The sequence below is a fragment of the Musca vetustissima genome, unplaced genomic scaffold (genome assembly GCF_032173495.1).
Source record: "Musca vetustissima isolate MV318-11 ecotype Yass unplaced genomic scaffold, APGP_CSIRO_Mvet_v1 utg17712, whole genome shotgun sequence".
NCBI lineage: Eukaryota > Metazoa > Arthropoda > Insecta > Diptera > Muscidae > Musca > Musca vetustissima.
In genome coordinates, this window is record NW_026887840.1 from 40,761 (window position 1) to 53,559 (window position 12,799).

The 12,799-nt window shown below is 30.9% G+C and overlaps 1 protein-coding gene across 3 annotated transcripts in view; it reads left to right on the forward strand.

Annotated features, from left to right (window-relative positions):
- LOC133335579 (filamin-A) overlaps nt 1-12,799 on the forward strand; it is a 67,879-nt gene that overhangs the window by 39,368 nt on the left and 15,712 nt on the right. The window contains exons 9-11 of one of the 3 annotated variants that reach the window (XM_061543889.1): nt 717-791; nt 5,888-5,917; nt 6,122-6,227. In XM_061543889.1, the coding sequence (XP_061399873.1) occupies nt 717-791; nt 5,888-5,917; nt 6,122-6,227 (211 nt within the window). The remainder of the gene's footprint in view (nt 1-716; nt 792-5,887; nt 5,918-6,121; nt 6,228-12,799) is intronic. The other 2 variants (XM_061543890.1, XM_061543891.1) reach the window with 2 other exon arrangements.

Sequence of the window (12,799 nt, forward strand, 5' to 3'; positions counted from 1 at the left end):
TCAGTTGCTTGATTAGTGCGACTTCGTAACCCAGGTTGGTTTTTCTATTGCACAAATTAATAAAACTATTTTTTTATAAATTATGTTCTTTTATAAAACCGATTTCTTCATTATGATGTCAAAAATCATTGGCGCCCAAACATGATTGGCTAAAGAAATTCCTAAACTATTCAATGGAATTTGAAATTATAATATATGAATTGTTTATCAAGAACTTTCATTACTACACATCAATCATTAAAAATGTTAATTGCGAAAATATTGAAAATCAACAAGAAAAGCAAAAAATTGCCTGGAAAATATGTGCAGAATATTTTGAAATTATTTAGTGGAATGTGTGAAAATATTCCTGGCAAATGGTCTGCGTGTTTATTTGCTATTCATACATTTCTCACATTACAATCGAAAATTATTAAAAATATTGAATGAAAATCTCGTCTCAATCAACAATGAAAACTGAATATAAAACAGATTACAGATTAAAATGAAAGAAAAAGAAAGATTACAGGAAAAATGAAAAATAAAAACAAATTTACTTCAAATCGAATGGCGGCGGTGGTGGTGATGTGTTGAGCAAGCAGCTAAAGTGCAAAAAAACAACGAAGAACATGACAAAAAAAAATCTACAGTGGAGCGAGTATATTTTATGAATTCATTATTTATTTTGTAATATTTTTTATTTATATTATTTTTCTGTTGAATTGTCTTTTTTCCAGGCTGTCGAACAATACAGTGAATATATCGAAGAACATACACAGGTTATTAAGACCACTACGCAGGTAAGGCGACAGGTAGAGTTTCCATGCTTAAATATATTTATTCAAAACAAATCTTTTTACTAACTGGTGGTGTTTCTGCTTTCTCTTTTTTCCTCGAACATTCAACATAAGCGCATATTTTACAGGTGTTGAGCAACCAACCAATTATGCACAGACAAATGTGTTTCTCATTGTGCTCATCTAATTAAGAATTGGCCGAAACATATAACCAAGCAAAAAAAAAATTACAAATTAAACGAAGAGAAAATATTTTTGGAAATATTTTCTCTTTATTTAAAGCCCACTCACAAAAATAACAGCAACAACAACGAAAATTCAACAGAAAAGTTTTTATAAAAATTTAATCAAAGTATTTAAAATAAATTATTTGAAAAGTAAATTAAAAATTAAATTAGAACGGAATTGAAATTTTGTTAAAAGCTCAAAACTTTTCTGTTGTGCCTTTGAAGCTTAATGCAAAGCTTTTATTGGAATTAAAAACAAACATTAACAGCTTCCATTTTTTTTTGTTTTAAAGTCACATGTCAAAAAATGTCACTCATGAAAACTGTCACTTAATAAGTTTAAGGATTAGAACAAATCCTTGAGCTTTTTTAAAAAATCTCAGTAAATTGAAAATGTTTCTGTAGTCATCCCCTTCATTTCATTGCTAAATTCAGTAGGACACACATTTACTTTTGGAGGATGTATTTATTAAATTTACTATTGCCTTTAAAACATCTTCAAATATTTCGTGGAAGACCCTATATTGTATGTATATTCTTCCTCAGAATAAAATTTAGTTTTTATTTAGGTATGTCCATCTGCCGGTAGCTTGAAAGCCGAATAGAACTCACAATATTTTTGCTAAAGCTTTTGTACATACATTGCTACGACATATTGTTTTTGTTTTTTTTATTAAAACTTTCGATATTTGGAAAACGCTTTCCTGTCGATGTGACTGTAATGTGATATTCGGGTTCCTGGTGAGTGGAAAAACATCTTCCAAAAAAACGGCATAGTCCACGAAAAATATACCACTCGATGTTAGGCATTTTCAGGATCCTAGCAACAATTTTCCAATCCTCCGGTTTTTTTATTTAGAAGGTTTTCTAATTAGGAGACCCATATAAGGTCCTCTAGTAAATAATTTTTACTAAATATTCATAGATTGTAGAATACGTGTAGGTCCTTTCAAATACCTAGAATGAGATGGCATTCTTTTTCTTGGGGTCTATGTGAAATTTGGGAGCAAACTCTGCTGGTCGATATTGAGTTGCTCCGATCGAAGTCTTTCAATTTGGTATGGCCACATTCGATATCGACTACATTTCTCCGAAACATACATAGATATGAAAGCAGTTAAAAACAGAAAAAACCTGAAATCCCAAATGACAATCACTTCGATTGGGAACGGCAATTGAAATCATCAAAATTTGAAAATTGTTGCGGAACACTTATATGGGAGCTATATTGGAACGATACATTAAATTATTATTATTATGACTAAAAATTGCAAATACGTTGTGTCCTAGCCAAAATTTCCAACCCATTATTTTTCTAATTAGAAGTCCTATATAAGGTCTTCTAGATATAGATTTTTTATACAGTACCTATATAATGTCCATGGATATAGAAGACCAATATAAGGTCTTACAAATAGTATTGGAGGTATAGAAGGCCTATAGATAGTCTACTTCGAAGATCCACCATTGTCAAACATGTGGTCTAATTAGATATTTTGGGTTTTTAAAGGATAAAGCATATCTTGGCAGAAGATTTCCAATATAGATTCGTGTTTTTCAGATCGAAGTGGCTGTAACATAAAATTTTGCACTATTGGAGCATAAAATACTATTTCAAAAACACTTTTCGATATAGGTCGATATTTTGGCATAGTTCTCCTATAAGACTCCTGACTGGCTTTAGGTAGTTTTTATGTTTTTAATCGCCGAGGTGTCAACCGATCCAACCGAGTTGCCTGTAATTTAGTATTCTGAGTTCTAGCATGACAATAGACCTCCTTGAGAAAAATGGTAATTTTAGGACCACGATCTATATTCCTCAGAGGCTCTTATTTGACATTTCGGGATCCTGAGCCATTTACAGTATTTTGAATGAATGATTTGCATATTCTGAGTCCATCCATAGGCTTCATAATCTAGGCCAGGCTCTCAGTCATATTTTTCAACCGAAGTAGCTATAGTTTGCCATTTTCCTTTCTTAGATGATTGACATGAAATTTAGCAGAGGCTACCGAAATGAGTTATGGATTTACATATATTTCCCATCAATAATGGTTTCCGATTTCATCCGTATTGTGCACCAAAAACACTATTTCTGGCCGATCGTAACGAAATTGAGTACAGGATGCTGAAATGATCCCAAAATGGAGTATGCCAAGATTGAGTCTTGACTGATATGTGTCAAGTGCCTATTAAATCGGGTTTGTTTCGATTCACGTGAATGGTACTCCGAATTGCTACGCCATTCCGACTGAAACAGAAAAATACTGAATTGATTTCTTTGGCTAACAGGACAAAATGAGAGATGGCATTACAGATTCAAATAATGATTTCTTATAATTTACGACCTAGGGTGCTGAGACTTTTTTTCAGGTCTTTTCAAAGTTTAAAAAATGCACCTCAAACGAACTTCGACGAACACAAATTCATTCGAGGAAAATTCCTTGCCAGAAAGCATTATTTATATACCTACAAATAGACAATAATCAGATCAGTAAAATATATAGGGAATGCGGAAGTAGTTCTAAATCCACTTCATATCCTTTTGTCATCATTTGTTACACGGCGGAAAAGGATGAGGTATAGCACATGTCATGTAACTGTTCTATGGAAAGGGAGGGTTATTTCGCTATTCCAAGAAAAATGCAATTTTTGAAATAAAGGATCAGATGCTGATTTCATAAAAAAGAGAACACAACGTGCACGCTTATACATGATTTTTATGAATTTTTTATACCCTTCACCACACTGTGGTACAGGGATATATGTCTTTGTGGATATGTTTGTAACAGGCAAAAGGAAACGTGATAGACACATGGTTCTTTTTTAGAATATGCATAGAATCACTTTCTGAGTCGATTTCGCTATTTCAAGAAAAATTCAATTTTTGAAATAAAAGATCTGAAAATGCAGATTTATATATTCATATATATTTTCGTCCGATTTAAAATGGTGCACCAAAGTCCCTATATTATTCGATTTCCACATAATGAATAACATGTGTTTTTGAAAATGAATTTTTCATATATAGCTTCGCCCGATTTTAGGTAAATAGTCCACTAAAGTCCTTGGAAATCGATTGACTTGCACGAAATTTTGCACAGCGTAATGAATAAGGTCTAGAATGATGTCTGCCAAGTTTCGTGAAAATCGGTTCAGATTTAGATATAGCTCCCATATATATTTTCATCCGATTTTAGGTAAATAGTCCACTAAAGTCGCTGGAAATCTTTTTTATTTACGCGAAATTTGGCACAGAGTAATGAATGAGATCGAGAATTATGTGTGCAGTCGGAAATCGGTTCAGATTTAGATATAGCTCCCATATATATTTTCGTCCAATTTAAGGTAAATTGTGTACCAAAGTCCCTATATATCTTTCGATTTGCACGAAATTTGGCACAGCGTACTAAATTAAGTATATAATGATGTGTGCAAAGTTTCGTGAAAATCGGTTCAGATTAATATATAGCTCCCATATATATTTTCATCCGATTTTAGGTAATTGGTGCACCAAAGTCTCTGAAAATTATTCGATTTGCACGAAATTTGTAATAGCGTACTGAATTAAGGCTAGAATGACGTGTGCTAAGTATCGTGAAAATCCGTTCAGATTTAGATATTGCTCCCATATATATTTTCGTCGATTTTTTGTAATTAGTGCACCAAAGTCCCTATATATCTTTCGATTTTCACGAATTTTGGAATAGGGTACTGAATTAAGTCGGGAATGATGTTGCTAGCTTCGTGAAAATATCCATAGCTAGGCCGATTGACACAACGTACTGTCTGGCAAGTTTCCCTGAAATCGGTTCAGATATAGATATATAACAAAAACCCTTCCGGACCATAAAACTTATTGGTTTATAATCACACGAGGGCAATAAAACCAAAGAAATAAGTCGCAAGGTTTTAAATCACAAGATCTCGTCGGCAAATTGTTATCACCACTTCAAAAAAAACACTACCCGGAAACATTTCCCATAAAACACAATATTTGCGATGCTTGTGACGATCTGTACCGATCTATACCATTCAACGACAGCGCCCGGTTCTACTGTTGATATTGAAAAAGTAGGGCGGAGATAGAATGGAGATTATTATCAAGCCTTTCAAGGATCCAATCGGCAATGTTGACGTTTGTGGAATGTCAATTTCCTAATTCCCAATTGTTCGTGAGCGGCTTGATTGGGGGTTTTGTTTTTCAATGCATCATCAAATGAGTCGTTTCTTTTGAAAGTTGTTTAAGTTCATTTTATATTCTGATACAAATCTTAGATTTGTAGAAAAGTTTACAAAACATATTACGTTATACATTCGATCATTTTTAAGGGCACAAAGCCACAAATGAAATTAATAACACTGTGTGTGCAACACTAAAATAATTACCGGGAAATTACAATATTTCACCATCGCTATTTCATTTTAAAATCGTTTAAATTCCCTTTTAATCCACCATTGAAAAAACCTTATATGGAGGTGTATGGATTAATTTCAAGAAGACTAAATATCGGTACTCATCGCTTCGATATCCATGGAACTCACCCAACACATTTACCATTTTTTCGACCCTACATCAACCATTATATCCGCAAAGGTTTCAGGGTATCAAGGATTTTTTGTATAACATTTATGTATGCATCTACTCTCAAAACATTTTCAAATTTACTGAGATCTTAAATACAAATATTCAAATTTTTAATAATTAAAATATTAACACAATATTCCCCAAAATATATGTATATTAAAAATATATATTTTTCAACAAAAAAAAAAAATAAGAAAATATATATTCTTAATACACATATACTTCCACTATATACAACAACAACTAATTCTAAATTTTTTCTATATCTCTATTTTTATACATTTTCTTCTATATAGAATAAATTTCAGTTTCAAGGGTTTATTAAGGTTAGCTTGAAAACTGAAAAAAAAACAACTCCCTTGAATCTGTTTTATCCTATTGTTAGTGTGTGTGTGTTGTTGTATACGTGATGTTGTTGTTATAAATACATTACATGTGTATATAAAATAATTAAATTCAATTAACTAATAATTATTTTTTTATTTCTCTCTCTTCTTCCTTCTTTTTTATTAATTTCTTGCACACAGCAGACTACCCAACAACAACAACAATTGCTGAACGGTAAAAGCGAAAGTAACTTCCGACCCGTTGCGTTTGAGAAATTCCCTGTGCCGACTACCGGTGGTATCGTTGTTGGTAAGTGAAGAAATATTTTTTTTTTTTTTATTTTTTTATGTAAAAGTTAAAGACTAGGGAATTATATATAGGCCATTCCATAGAAAAAAGTTAATGTACTATTTAAAAAAAAATCATAAAAAATTATAAAAAAAATTGAATCTTTCTGTAGAACTTTTTTATACAAAAATATGTGCTAAGGGCTACTATATGTACATAGCAGATATTATAAGGGTCGCATATAGATAGAAGACCTACAAGAGGGAAGGCTATTTTAAGTGACCTTTTTTTGAAATTTAAATGGCTATAGAAGACCTTATACGGTATCTTATAAAGACCTTTATAAAATGTACTATCTTTAGAAGGCCCATATAAAATTAAGGCGCTATAGATGTTTTTTTAGTTTATTTATTTATTGTTCTTTTTTTCCTAAATAATATCTATATAGAGTTTTCTAGCTTTAGAAAGTCTGTATACGGTGCACTTGGCTTATAAAGCGTATATAAAGCCTTATAGCTTTAGAATACCGTTAAAATACCCATACTGAATCTTCTGATTAAAAAAGAGCGATATGAGTTTTTCTACACTTAGGAAACCTGCATAGGATTTTCTACCTTCAAAAGACCCATATAAGGCCTTTTAGCTTTTGGCTGAAAAAGTCCTTTATAAGGTTTTCTAACTTTTGAATGCCTGCATAAGGCCTTCCAGCTTTACAAGAGCTGTATAAAGCCATCTAGCTATATTTAGTATGTTTACTAATTAGTTGGCGCCCAACTGCAACATTTAAACTAAATTGAAAAACATTCATCAACAGCTGCAAATTCAGTACATAAACATAATTAAAAATAAATTAATTTTCTTTTTTACAAATAAGGCGATTACAATGTGACAGGGCAAATAACATGTGGATATATTTTTAAAACAAATCTTGAAGAAAATAATTTTAACCCACATTACCCAAAACAATGACCATTAAATTGTTTTATTAAACCTAAAACAAAATAATATATAAATGCATTGACCCGTTTAAGTACATTGCACCCAAAATCTATAGCATACTTCAGGGCGTTAACAATGATTTAATAGAATTGTGTTGCCATTTTGTGATGTTCTTCATTTGTTTTTTAAATATACTAAATATAAAACAAAATATTAACATGTGTAATTGGTGCGGGTAATTCATTATGAAAGCTAATTGAAAATACTAAATTTGGAAATGTCAAGAAGAATGCAATGAACTGTCTGTGAGAAAACAAACAAATGAATGACAATATGTGTCATTAAAAATGTATGGTAGATGGTGATTGTTTTTGGGAAGAACATATGTTAATATGTATATATATATGTATATATATATATATATTGCGGGCGAAGTATAACTGCTATCACGAAAAATATTACTCATACGCCAACCAGTTTCACAAATGGTTATTTACCTCAAATAAATGAACAAAAACACCAACGTTACCCTCGTTAGTCGTGCTGATTTGTCAATCAAGCCACCACAAATGAAAAATCAATGCAACAAATGTCCGATTTTTTTGCATCTTATGTGGCGAAAAAAGTCATTTAGGAACGGCACATCATTTAAAAAGCAAAACCATCATCAAAAGAAATTGGGCGCTTTAAAAGAAATTCAGCAGCAGCAGCACACAAAAACACACACACACACACATGAATGTGTGTAAAGCTCATATATAGATTATTTTTATTACATATTTTTCATATGGAATTTGTTGTGGCCTGTGGCCGTTTCGCTGGTGTAATTTTTGTTCGGACTTCTTCTAGTTGTCAATGTATAGATGTCGTTTTTCTGCAGTTGCCAATATTTCTTTTTCATTTTTTTTTCGAATTTTCAACTATGTTAATAGTTTTTGTAAGCATGTAACGCATGTGTTTTATCCATCAAATAACGAGCACAGCAACAACAACACGAAAGATATTTACAGTTTTCAAAAAATAACATGAATGAATGGATGATTGGTTGTTTGGGGTACTGGGAAAGATGTCAAAGGAATGGCCACTGGCAACAGGCTGCTGTGACCAACAATCGCCATAAATCATAAATTTAATTAAGTTGTCCAATTTGCATGTGTATGGGTGTAAGTATGTTGTTATTATTATTTTGGCAAACAACAATAATAATAACAATGACAAATTGCTTTTCGGTTTTGGGGGGTGGCAAATGACCAGCCCGATTTTTTTTTTTGGTCGTGTACATATTAATTGTAAATTTATGGATAAATACAACGGCCCATTCATTATTGACATGCGGACAGTTGTGTGAACTGTCTCAAAATTCAGTATAACATATACACATTCAAATATATATAATATACAAACATTTATGGCGTACTGAAGAAATATTTCTGTTTATTGACTGTTTGAGGGGTAAAAAAACTGATGACAATGTCTTTTTTTTGGAAAGGCTGGTGATCCCAAAAATGTGGCGTATGAGGTACGATACTACTTATACGCATCCTGGGCCAGACTTCAAAATATTTGCTTTCATTTTAAACCATATTTTTTGTCAAGGCCCCTCAAAGCGAAAATTTGATAAACCATATTTTTTCCAGACCCCACATAGTGTAGATTTTTTGAAGAAATTTGTTTTTCATTACCACAAAGTTAGATATTTTGAAGATTTATTTTCTAAAATTTTTACTACTTAACAGATGTTACATTTTTAAAATAATATTTTTGATGTTCATAAAAACATTAATTTCTTAAAGAATATTTTTTCTTTGAATTAACGTTTTTAATTTTGGAAAACCTTACCTATATATAATTCAAAATTTTCATTCCTTCCATTTGTGATCTAAATTCAATCAAGCTTTTCATTCAAATGTATACTTTCATTTCGTGACTGATTACACGCTCACAATAAAAGGTATTCAGCAAAAACAAAACCGTCATATCAAGCATCATCAATAGTCTGAGTGTACAAAAACAAATATATTCACAGCATTTCTCACATTATGATGACTTACAAAGAGCCTCTTACACGTTAATCAACATCCATCTTACCTCCGGGTAAATAAATTTAGTTCTTCTTTTTGTTGTTGTAATTACTTTTGTAGATTTTCATAATGATCTGCCGTTCACAATATTCAGCAGATTATTATAGATTTTCAATTGATGGCAGGCAGGCAGGCAGGCAGCAACAACAAAATTTTCAAATCAAAAATATTGTTCGCATTCGGAAAAGAAGAAAAAATAGTTTTTGATTGATTTGCGCCAATTGCATGTTGTATCACACACAAATACCTATAAATTTTCAATCTAAAATTATAACCAAAGAATATTTTTTCAAACAACTATGTATGTGATTATTTTTGTTGTTAGTAGTTTTGTAAAGTTTTATTTTGGTGATAAGTGGAGCAAATTTGGGTATTAGCCTAGGTTTTTGAGGTAGATTACTGGACTTTTAGGGAAACATTGTAAGATAAGGAGTATATTAAAAATTCTTAATTATTTAAAAACATATAAAAACCTTGGGGATTTTTTGGATCAGAAAAAAAGTTGTGGTCAAAAATATGACTTCATAAGTATTTAAATTTTTATTTTCCATTAAAATATGAACATGGATCGATCGATTGATTGATTGATGTAATTAACACTTATTGGACTATGTGGCGTATAGGTAGTATAAGAATCAACAGAATCTATATTTTTTAAGATTATTTTTATACATTTCTCTAAAAACATGTGTTCAAAATCCAGGGCGGCTTAATTTCTAAAACAAGGAGCAAATGTACAAATTTTGAATATTTTAAAATATATAATCATTACTCAAAATCCCTGGAGTTTTTTTTTTTTTTTTTTTGGGTCAGAAAAAAAGTAGTTTGTGATCAAAAATATGATCTCATACGTACAATGTGTTTAAATTGTTATTTTCAATTTTAATAGAAATGTGAATAGATCGATTGGTTAGTGTAATTAACATTTCTTGGACTTGGTGGCATATAAGTTATATTTTGGCGACAGTAATCATTCGCCACTCTTTTAGACTAATATAGTTTATTTGTTTAAGAATATTTTATGAAAAGCCCAAAGGTTAAAGAAAAGCCCAATTAAAGGAAATATTACTAAAACATAGCGTAGATGATTTAATAAAATTCCTCCATGGCCCAAGCGAACGTCGTCCTCTTATGAATATTTTCCTGGACGTTTTTTTTTTTAAGAAAAAGTAATTGGACTTGTAACACTGGTTCCGATGGCTGTACTTTTGGCGTAGAACTTATCTTTTAAATCACAAGATTACGGTGACCCGTCGTGATCACTTTTTCCAGAGATACAAAGGTTGGAAAACTTTCCTCATAAAAAAATCAATGATTTGGTTGATGGTGTGGCACGTAGCACCGCCTTGTTAAAAATAAACTTTGTCCGTATTAATACCATACAACCCCGACCATAAAAAAATCATCTCTCAGTATTGCAATCCATTCACCGTCATTTTTGATTCACCCACATTGATTGATCTGTGGCGGATCATAAACCCAACCAAAATGCCACACTTTGAGAATGAAGACGCTTCTCAACAATAGTTCTGGGGGCTTAGCAACGCCATATGCGGCAATTTTGTTTTTATTTTGTAGCCATCGAGATGGAATTGGGCCTAATCAGTCCACGTTTTTTCTCAATGAAATTCGGTATTATTTTTATGCTTTTCAAGGACCCAATCAACAAAGACTGAGTCCTTGTAATGAATCGGTCTACTTTAGCATTCTCCCTACAAAGCTTAATTTTTAAGAGCATTTTCCCAAGAAAGATTTGATTTTTAAGACTATTTTTCAAACCTTATATAGCTCCGATTTTTATCTAATATTTTATCGGGATTCTGCAGGATGCATATTTTGTTTTAAATTTTTTTTTATTTTTATTCCTATTTTAAACTTTTTTCAAAAAAGTGTATAATTTTTAGAATCCAACTGAGGGCAGGTTTTTTTATAAAGATGTTTTTCCAGTCCTAGCAGAGTGATTTTTTGAGAAAATTTAATTTTTTCAACGCCCAACAGAGCGTAGATTTTTATATCAATCCGTTTCAAGGTACAAACTAAAAGTCAAATTTATTTTAATTTTAAGTACAATTTTTTAACATCCAGCAGAACGAAAATTTGTTATGAAAAACTTTCAAGATGGCCAAGATTTTTTTTTCAAGACCCAACTAAACATAAATAATTGTTTTTAATATTTTTTAGGATAATTATTTTTAATCAAGTTGTTGGACCATTTTTTATTAGAATATTTCAGTTCAACTGTATAACTTCTGTAATCCATATATGTCATTCAGTAGTCTACTTAAAACAACAAACCCTGAATGGAGAACCATTGATCGTATGATCCATGACATTAGGCATACGCTCCAAGATATCGGATTTAAATTCTGCATTGGCGTATGATACATGACATTAATCATACGTGCCCGCATATCGGATTTTATTGCTGGTCTGTTAATTCAAAGATTTATTTCCATAGCCAATTGGATGAGATAATTAATGGGGTGATGTATTGAAAATTTAATGGACAGTTTGATCATATTTTAAATACACATTATTTTTCCAAACTCAAACTGAATGTGTAATTTTATTAGAATATAATTTCAGTTCATCTGTATACTAAATTTAATTTCAATTTTTTTAAACTCTACTTTTATAAAACAAACCCTGAATGGAGAACTATTGATCGTATGATGCATGACAATAGACATACGAAAAAAATTTTAAAATAAATTCCTTAATTGAGAACTATTGGACGTATGATATATGGTGTCAATCATACACCCCATCATACTGACATTCTTATGTCCATAAGCGAATTTTTATTTCAAATTACTGCCAATTGAATGGGGGGTTTAAGATATTTATTTTCCTATAGCTTCTCCTTCAAATAACTGATGTATAATTTTATTCAAATCTGATTATAGTAAAATTTTTAAAATAATTAAAAATTTCTCCATAGAGTACTATGGGACGTATCATGTCATATGTCATTAGTCATACGCTCCAGGATGCAGCGAATTGTTTTCCAAAATTCTGTATAGCAAAATATAAAATAATTTTTTTAATTATATTTCCCGTAAAACATTTCTAAAAACTATATTTTTAATATTCCATGCTCGAACCTACTAATGCAGGAACTCTTAAAACAAAGTATTGAAAGCAAATCATACAAATACTATATTTATAATAACTATGTTGCGTATCATATATGACATCAATAATACGCTCCAGCATACCAAAATACAAAAAGTATTCTTCATTTCGTATCGAAAATACCTATAAGACCTATTCCTTATTATGATTTTAATTTTTTGTCCTGCAGAACTTTTGTCTGGAGCATATGACTAACACTATAAGTCATACGGTTTAGCATACAGATATTTATATGCGGATTTTTATTTCGATTACTGGTATTTAAATGAGAGTTTTTTTTTTTTTTTTTTTTGATTATTTTGTTTCCATAGCTTCTCATTCAAATAACTGATTTAAAAACATTGTTCATCCCGATTTATTCTGGAATTGTTAAAACAATTTTTTTACAAAAAATTCTTCGTAGTGTACCATTGGGCGTATCAGTCATACGTTCCAGTA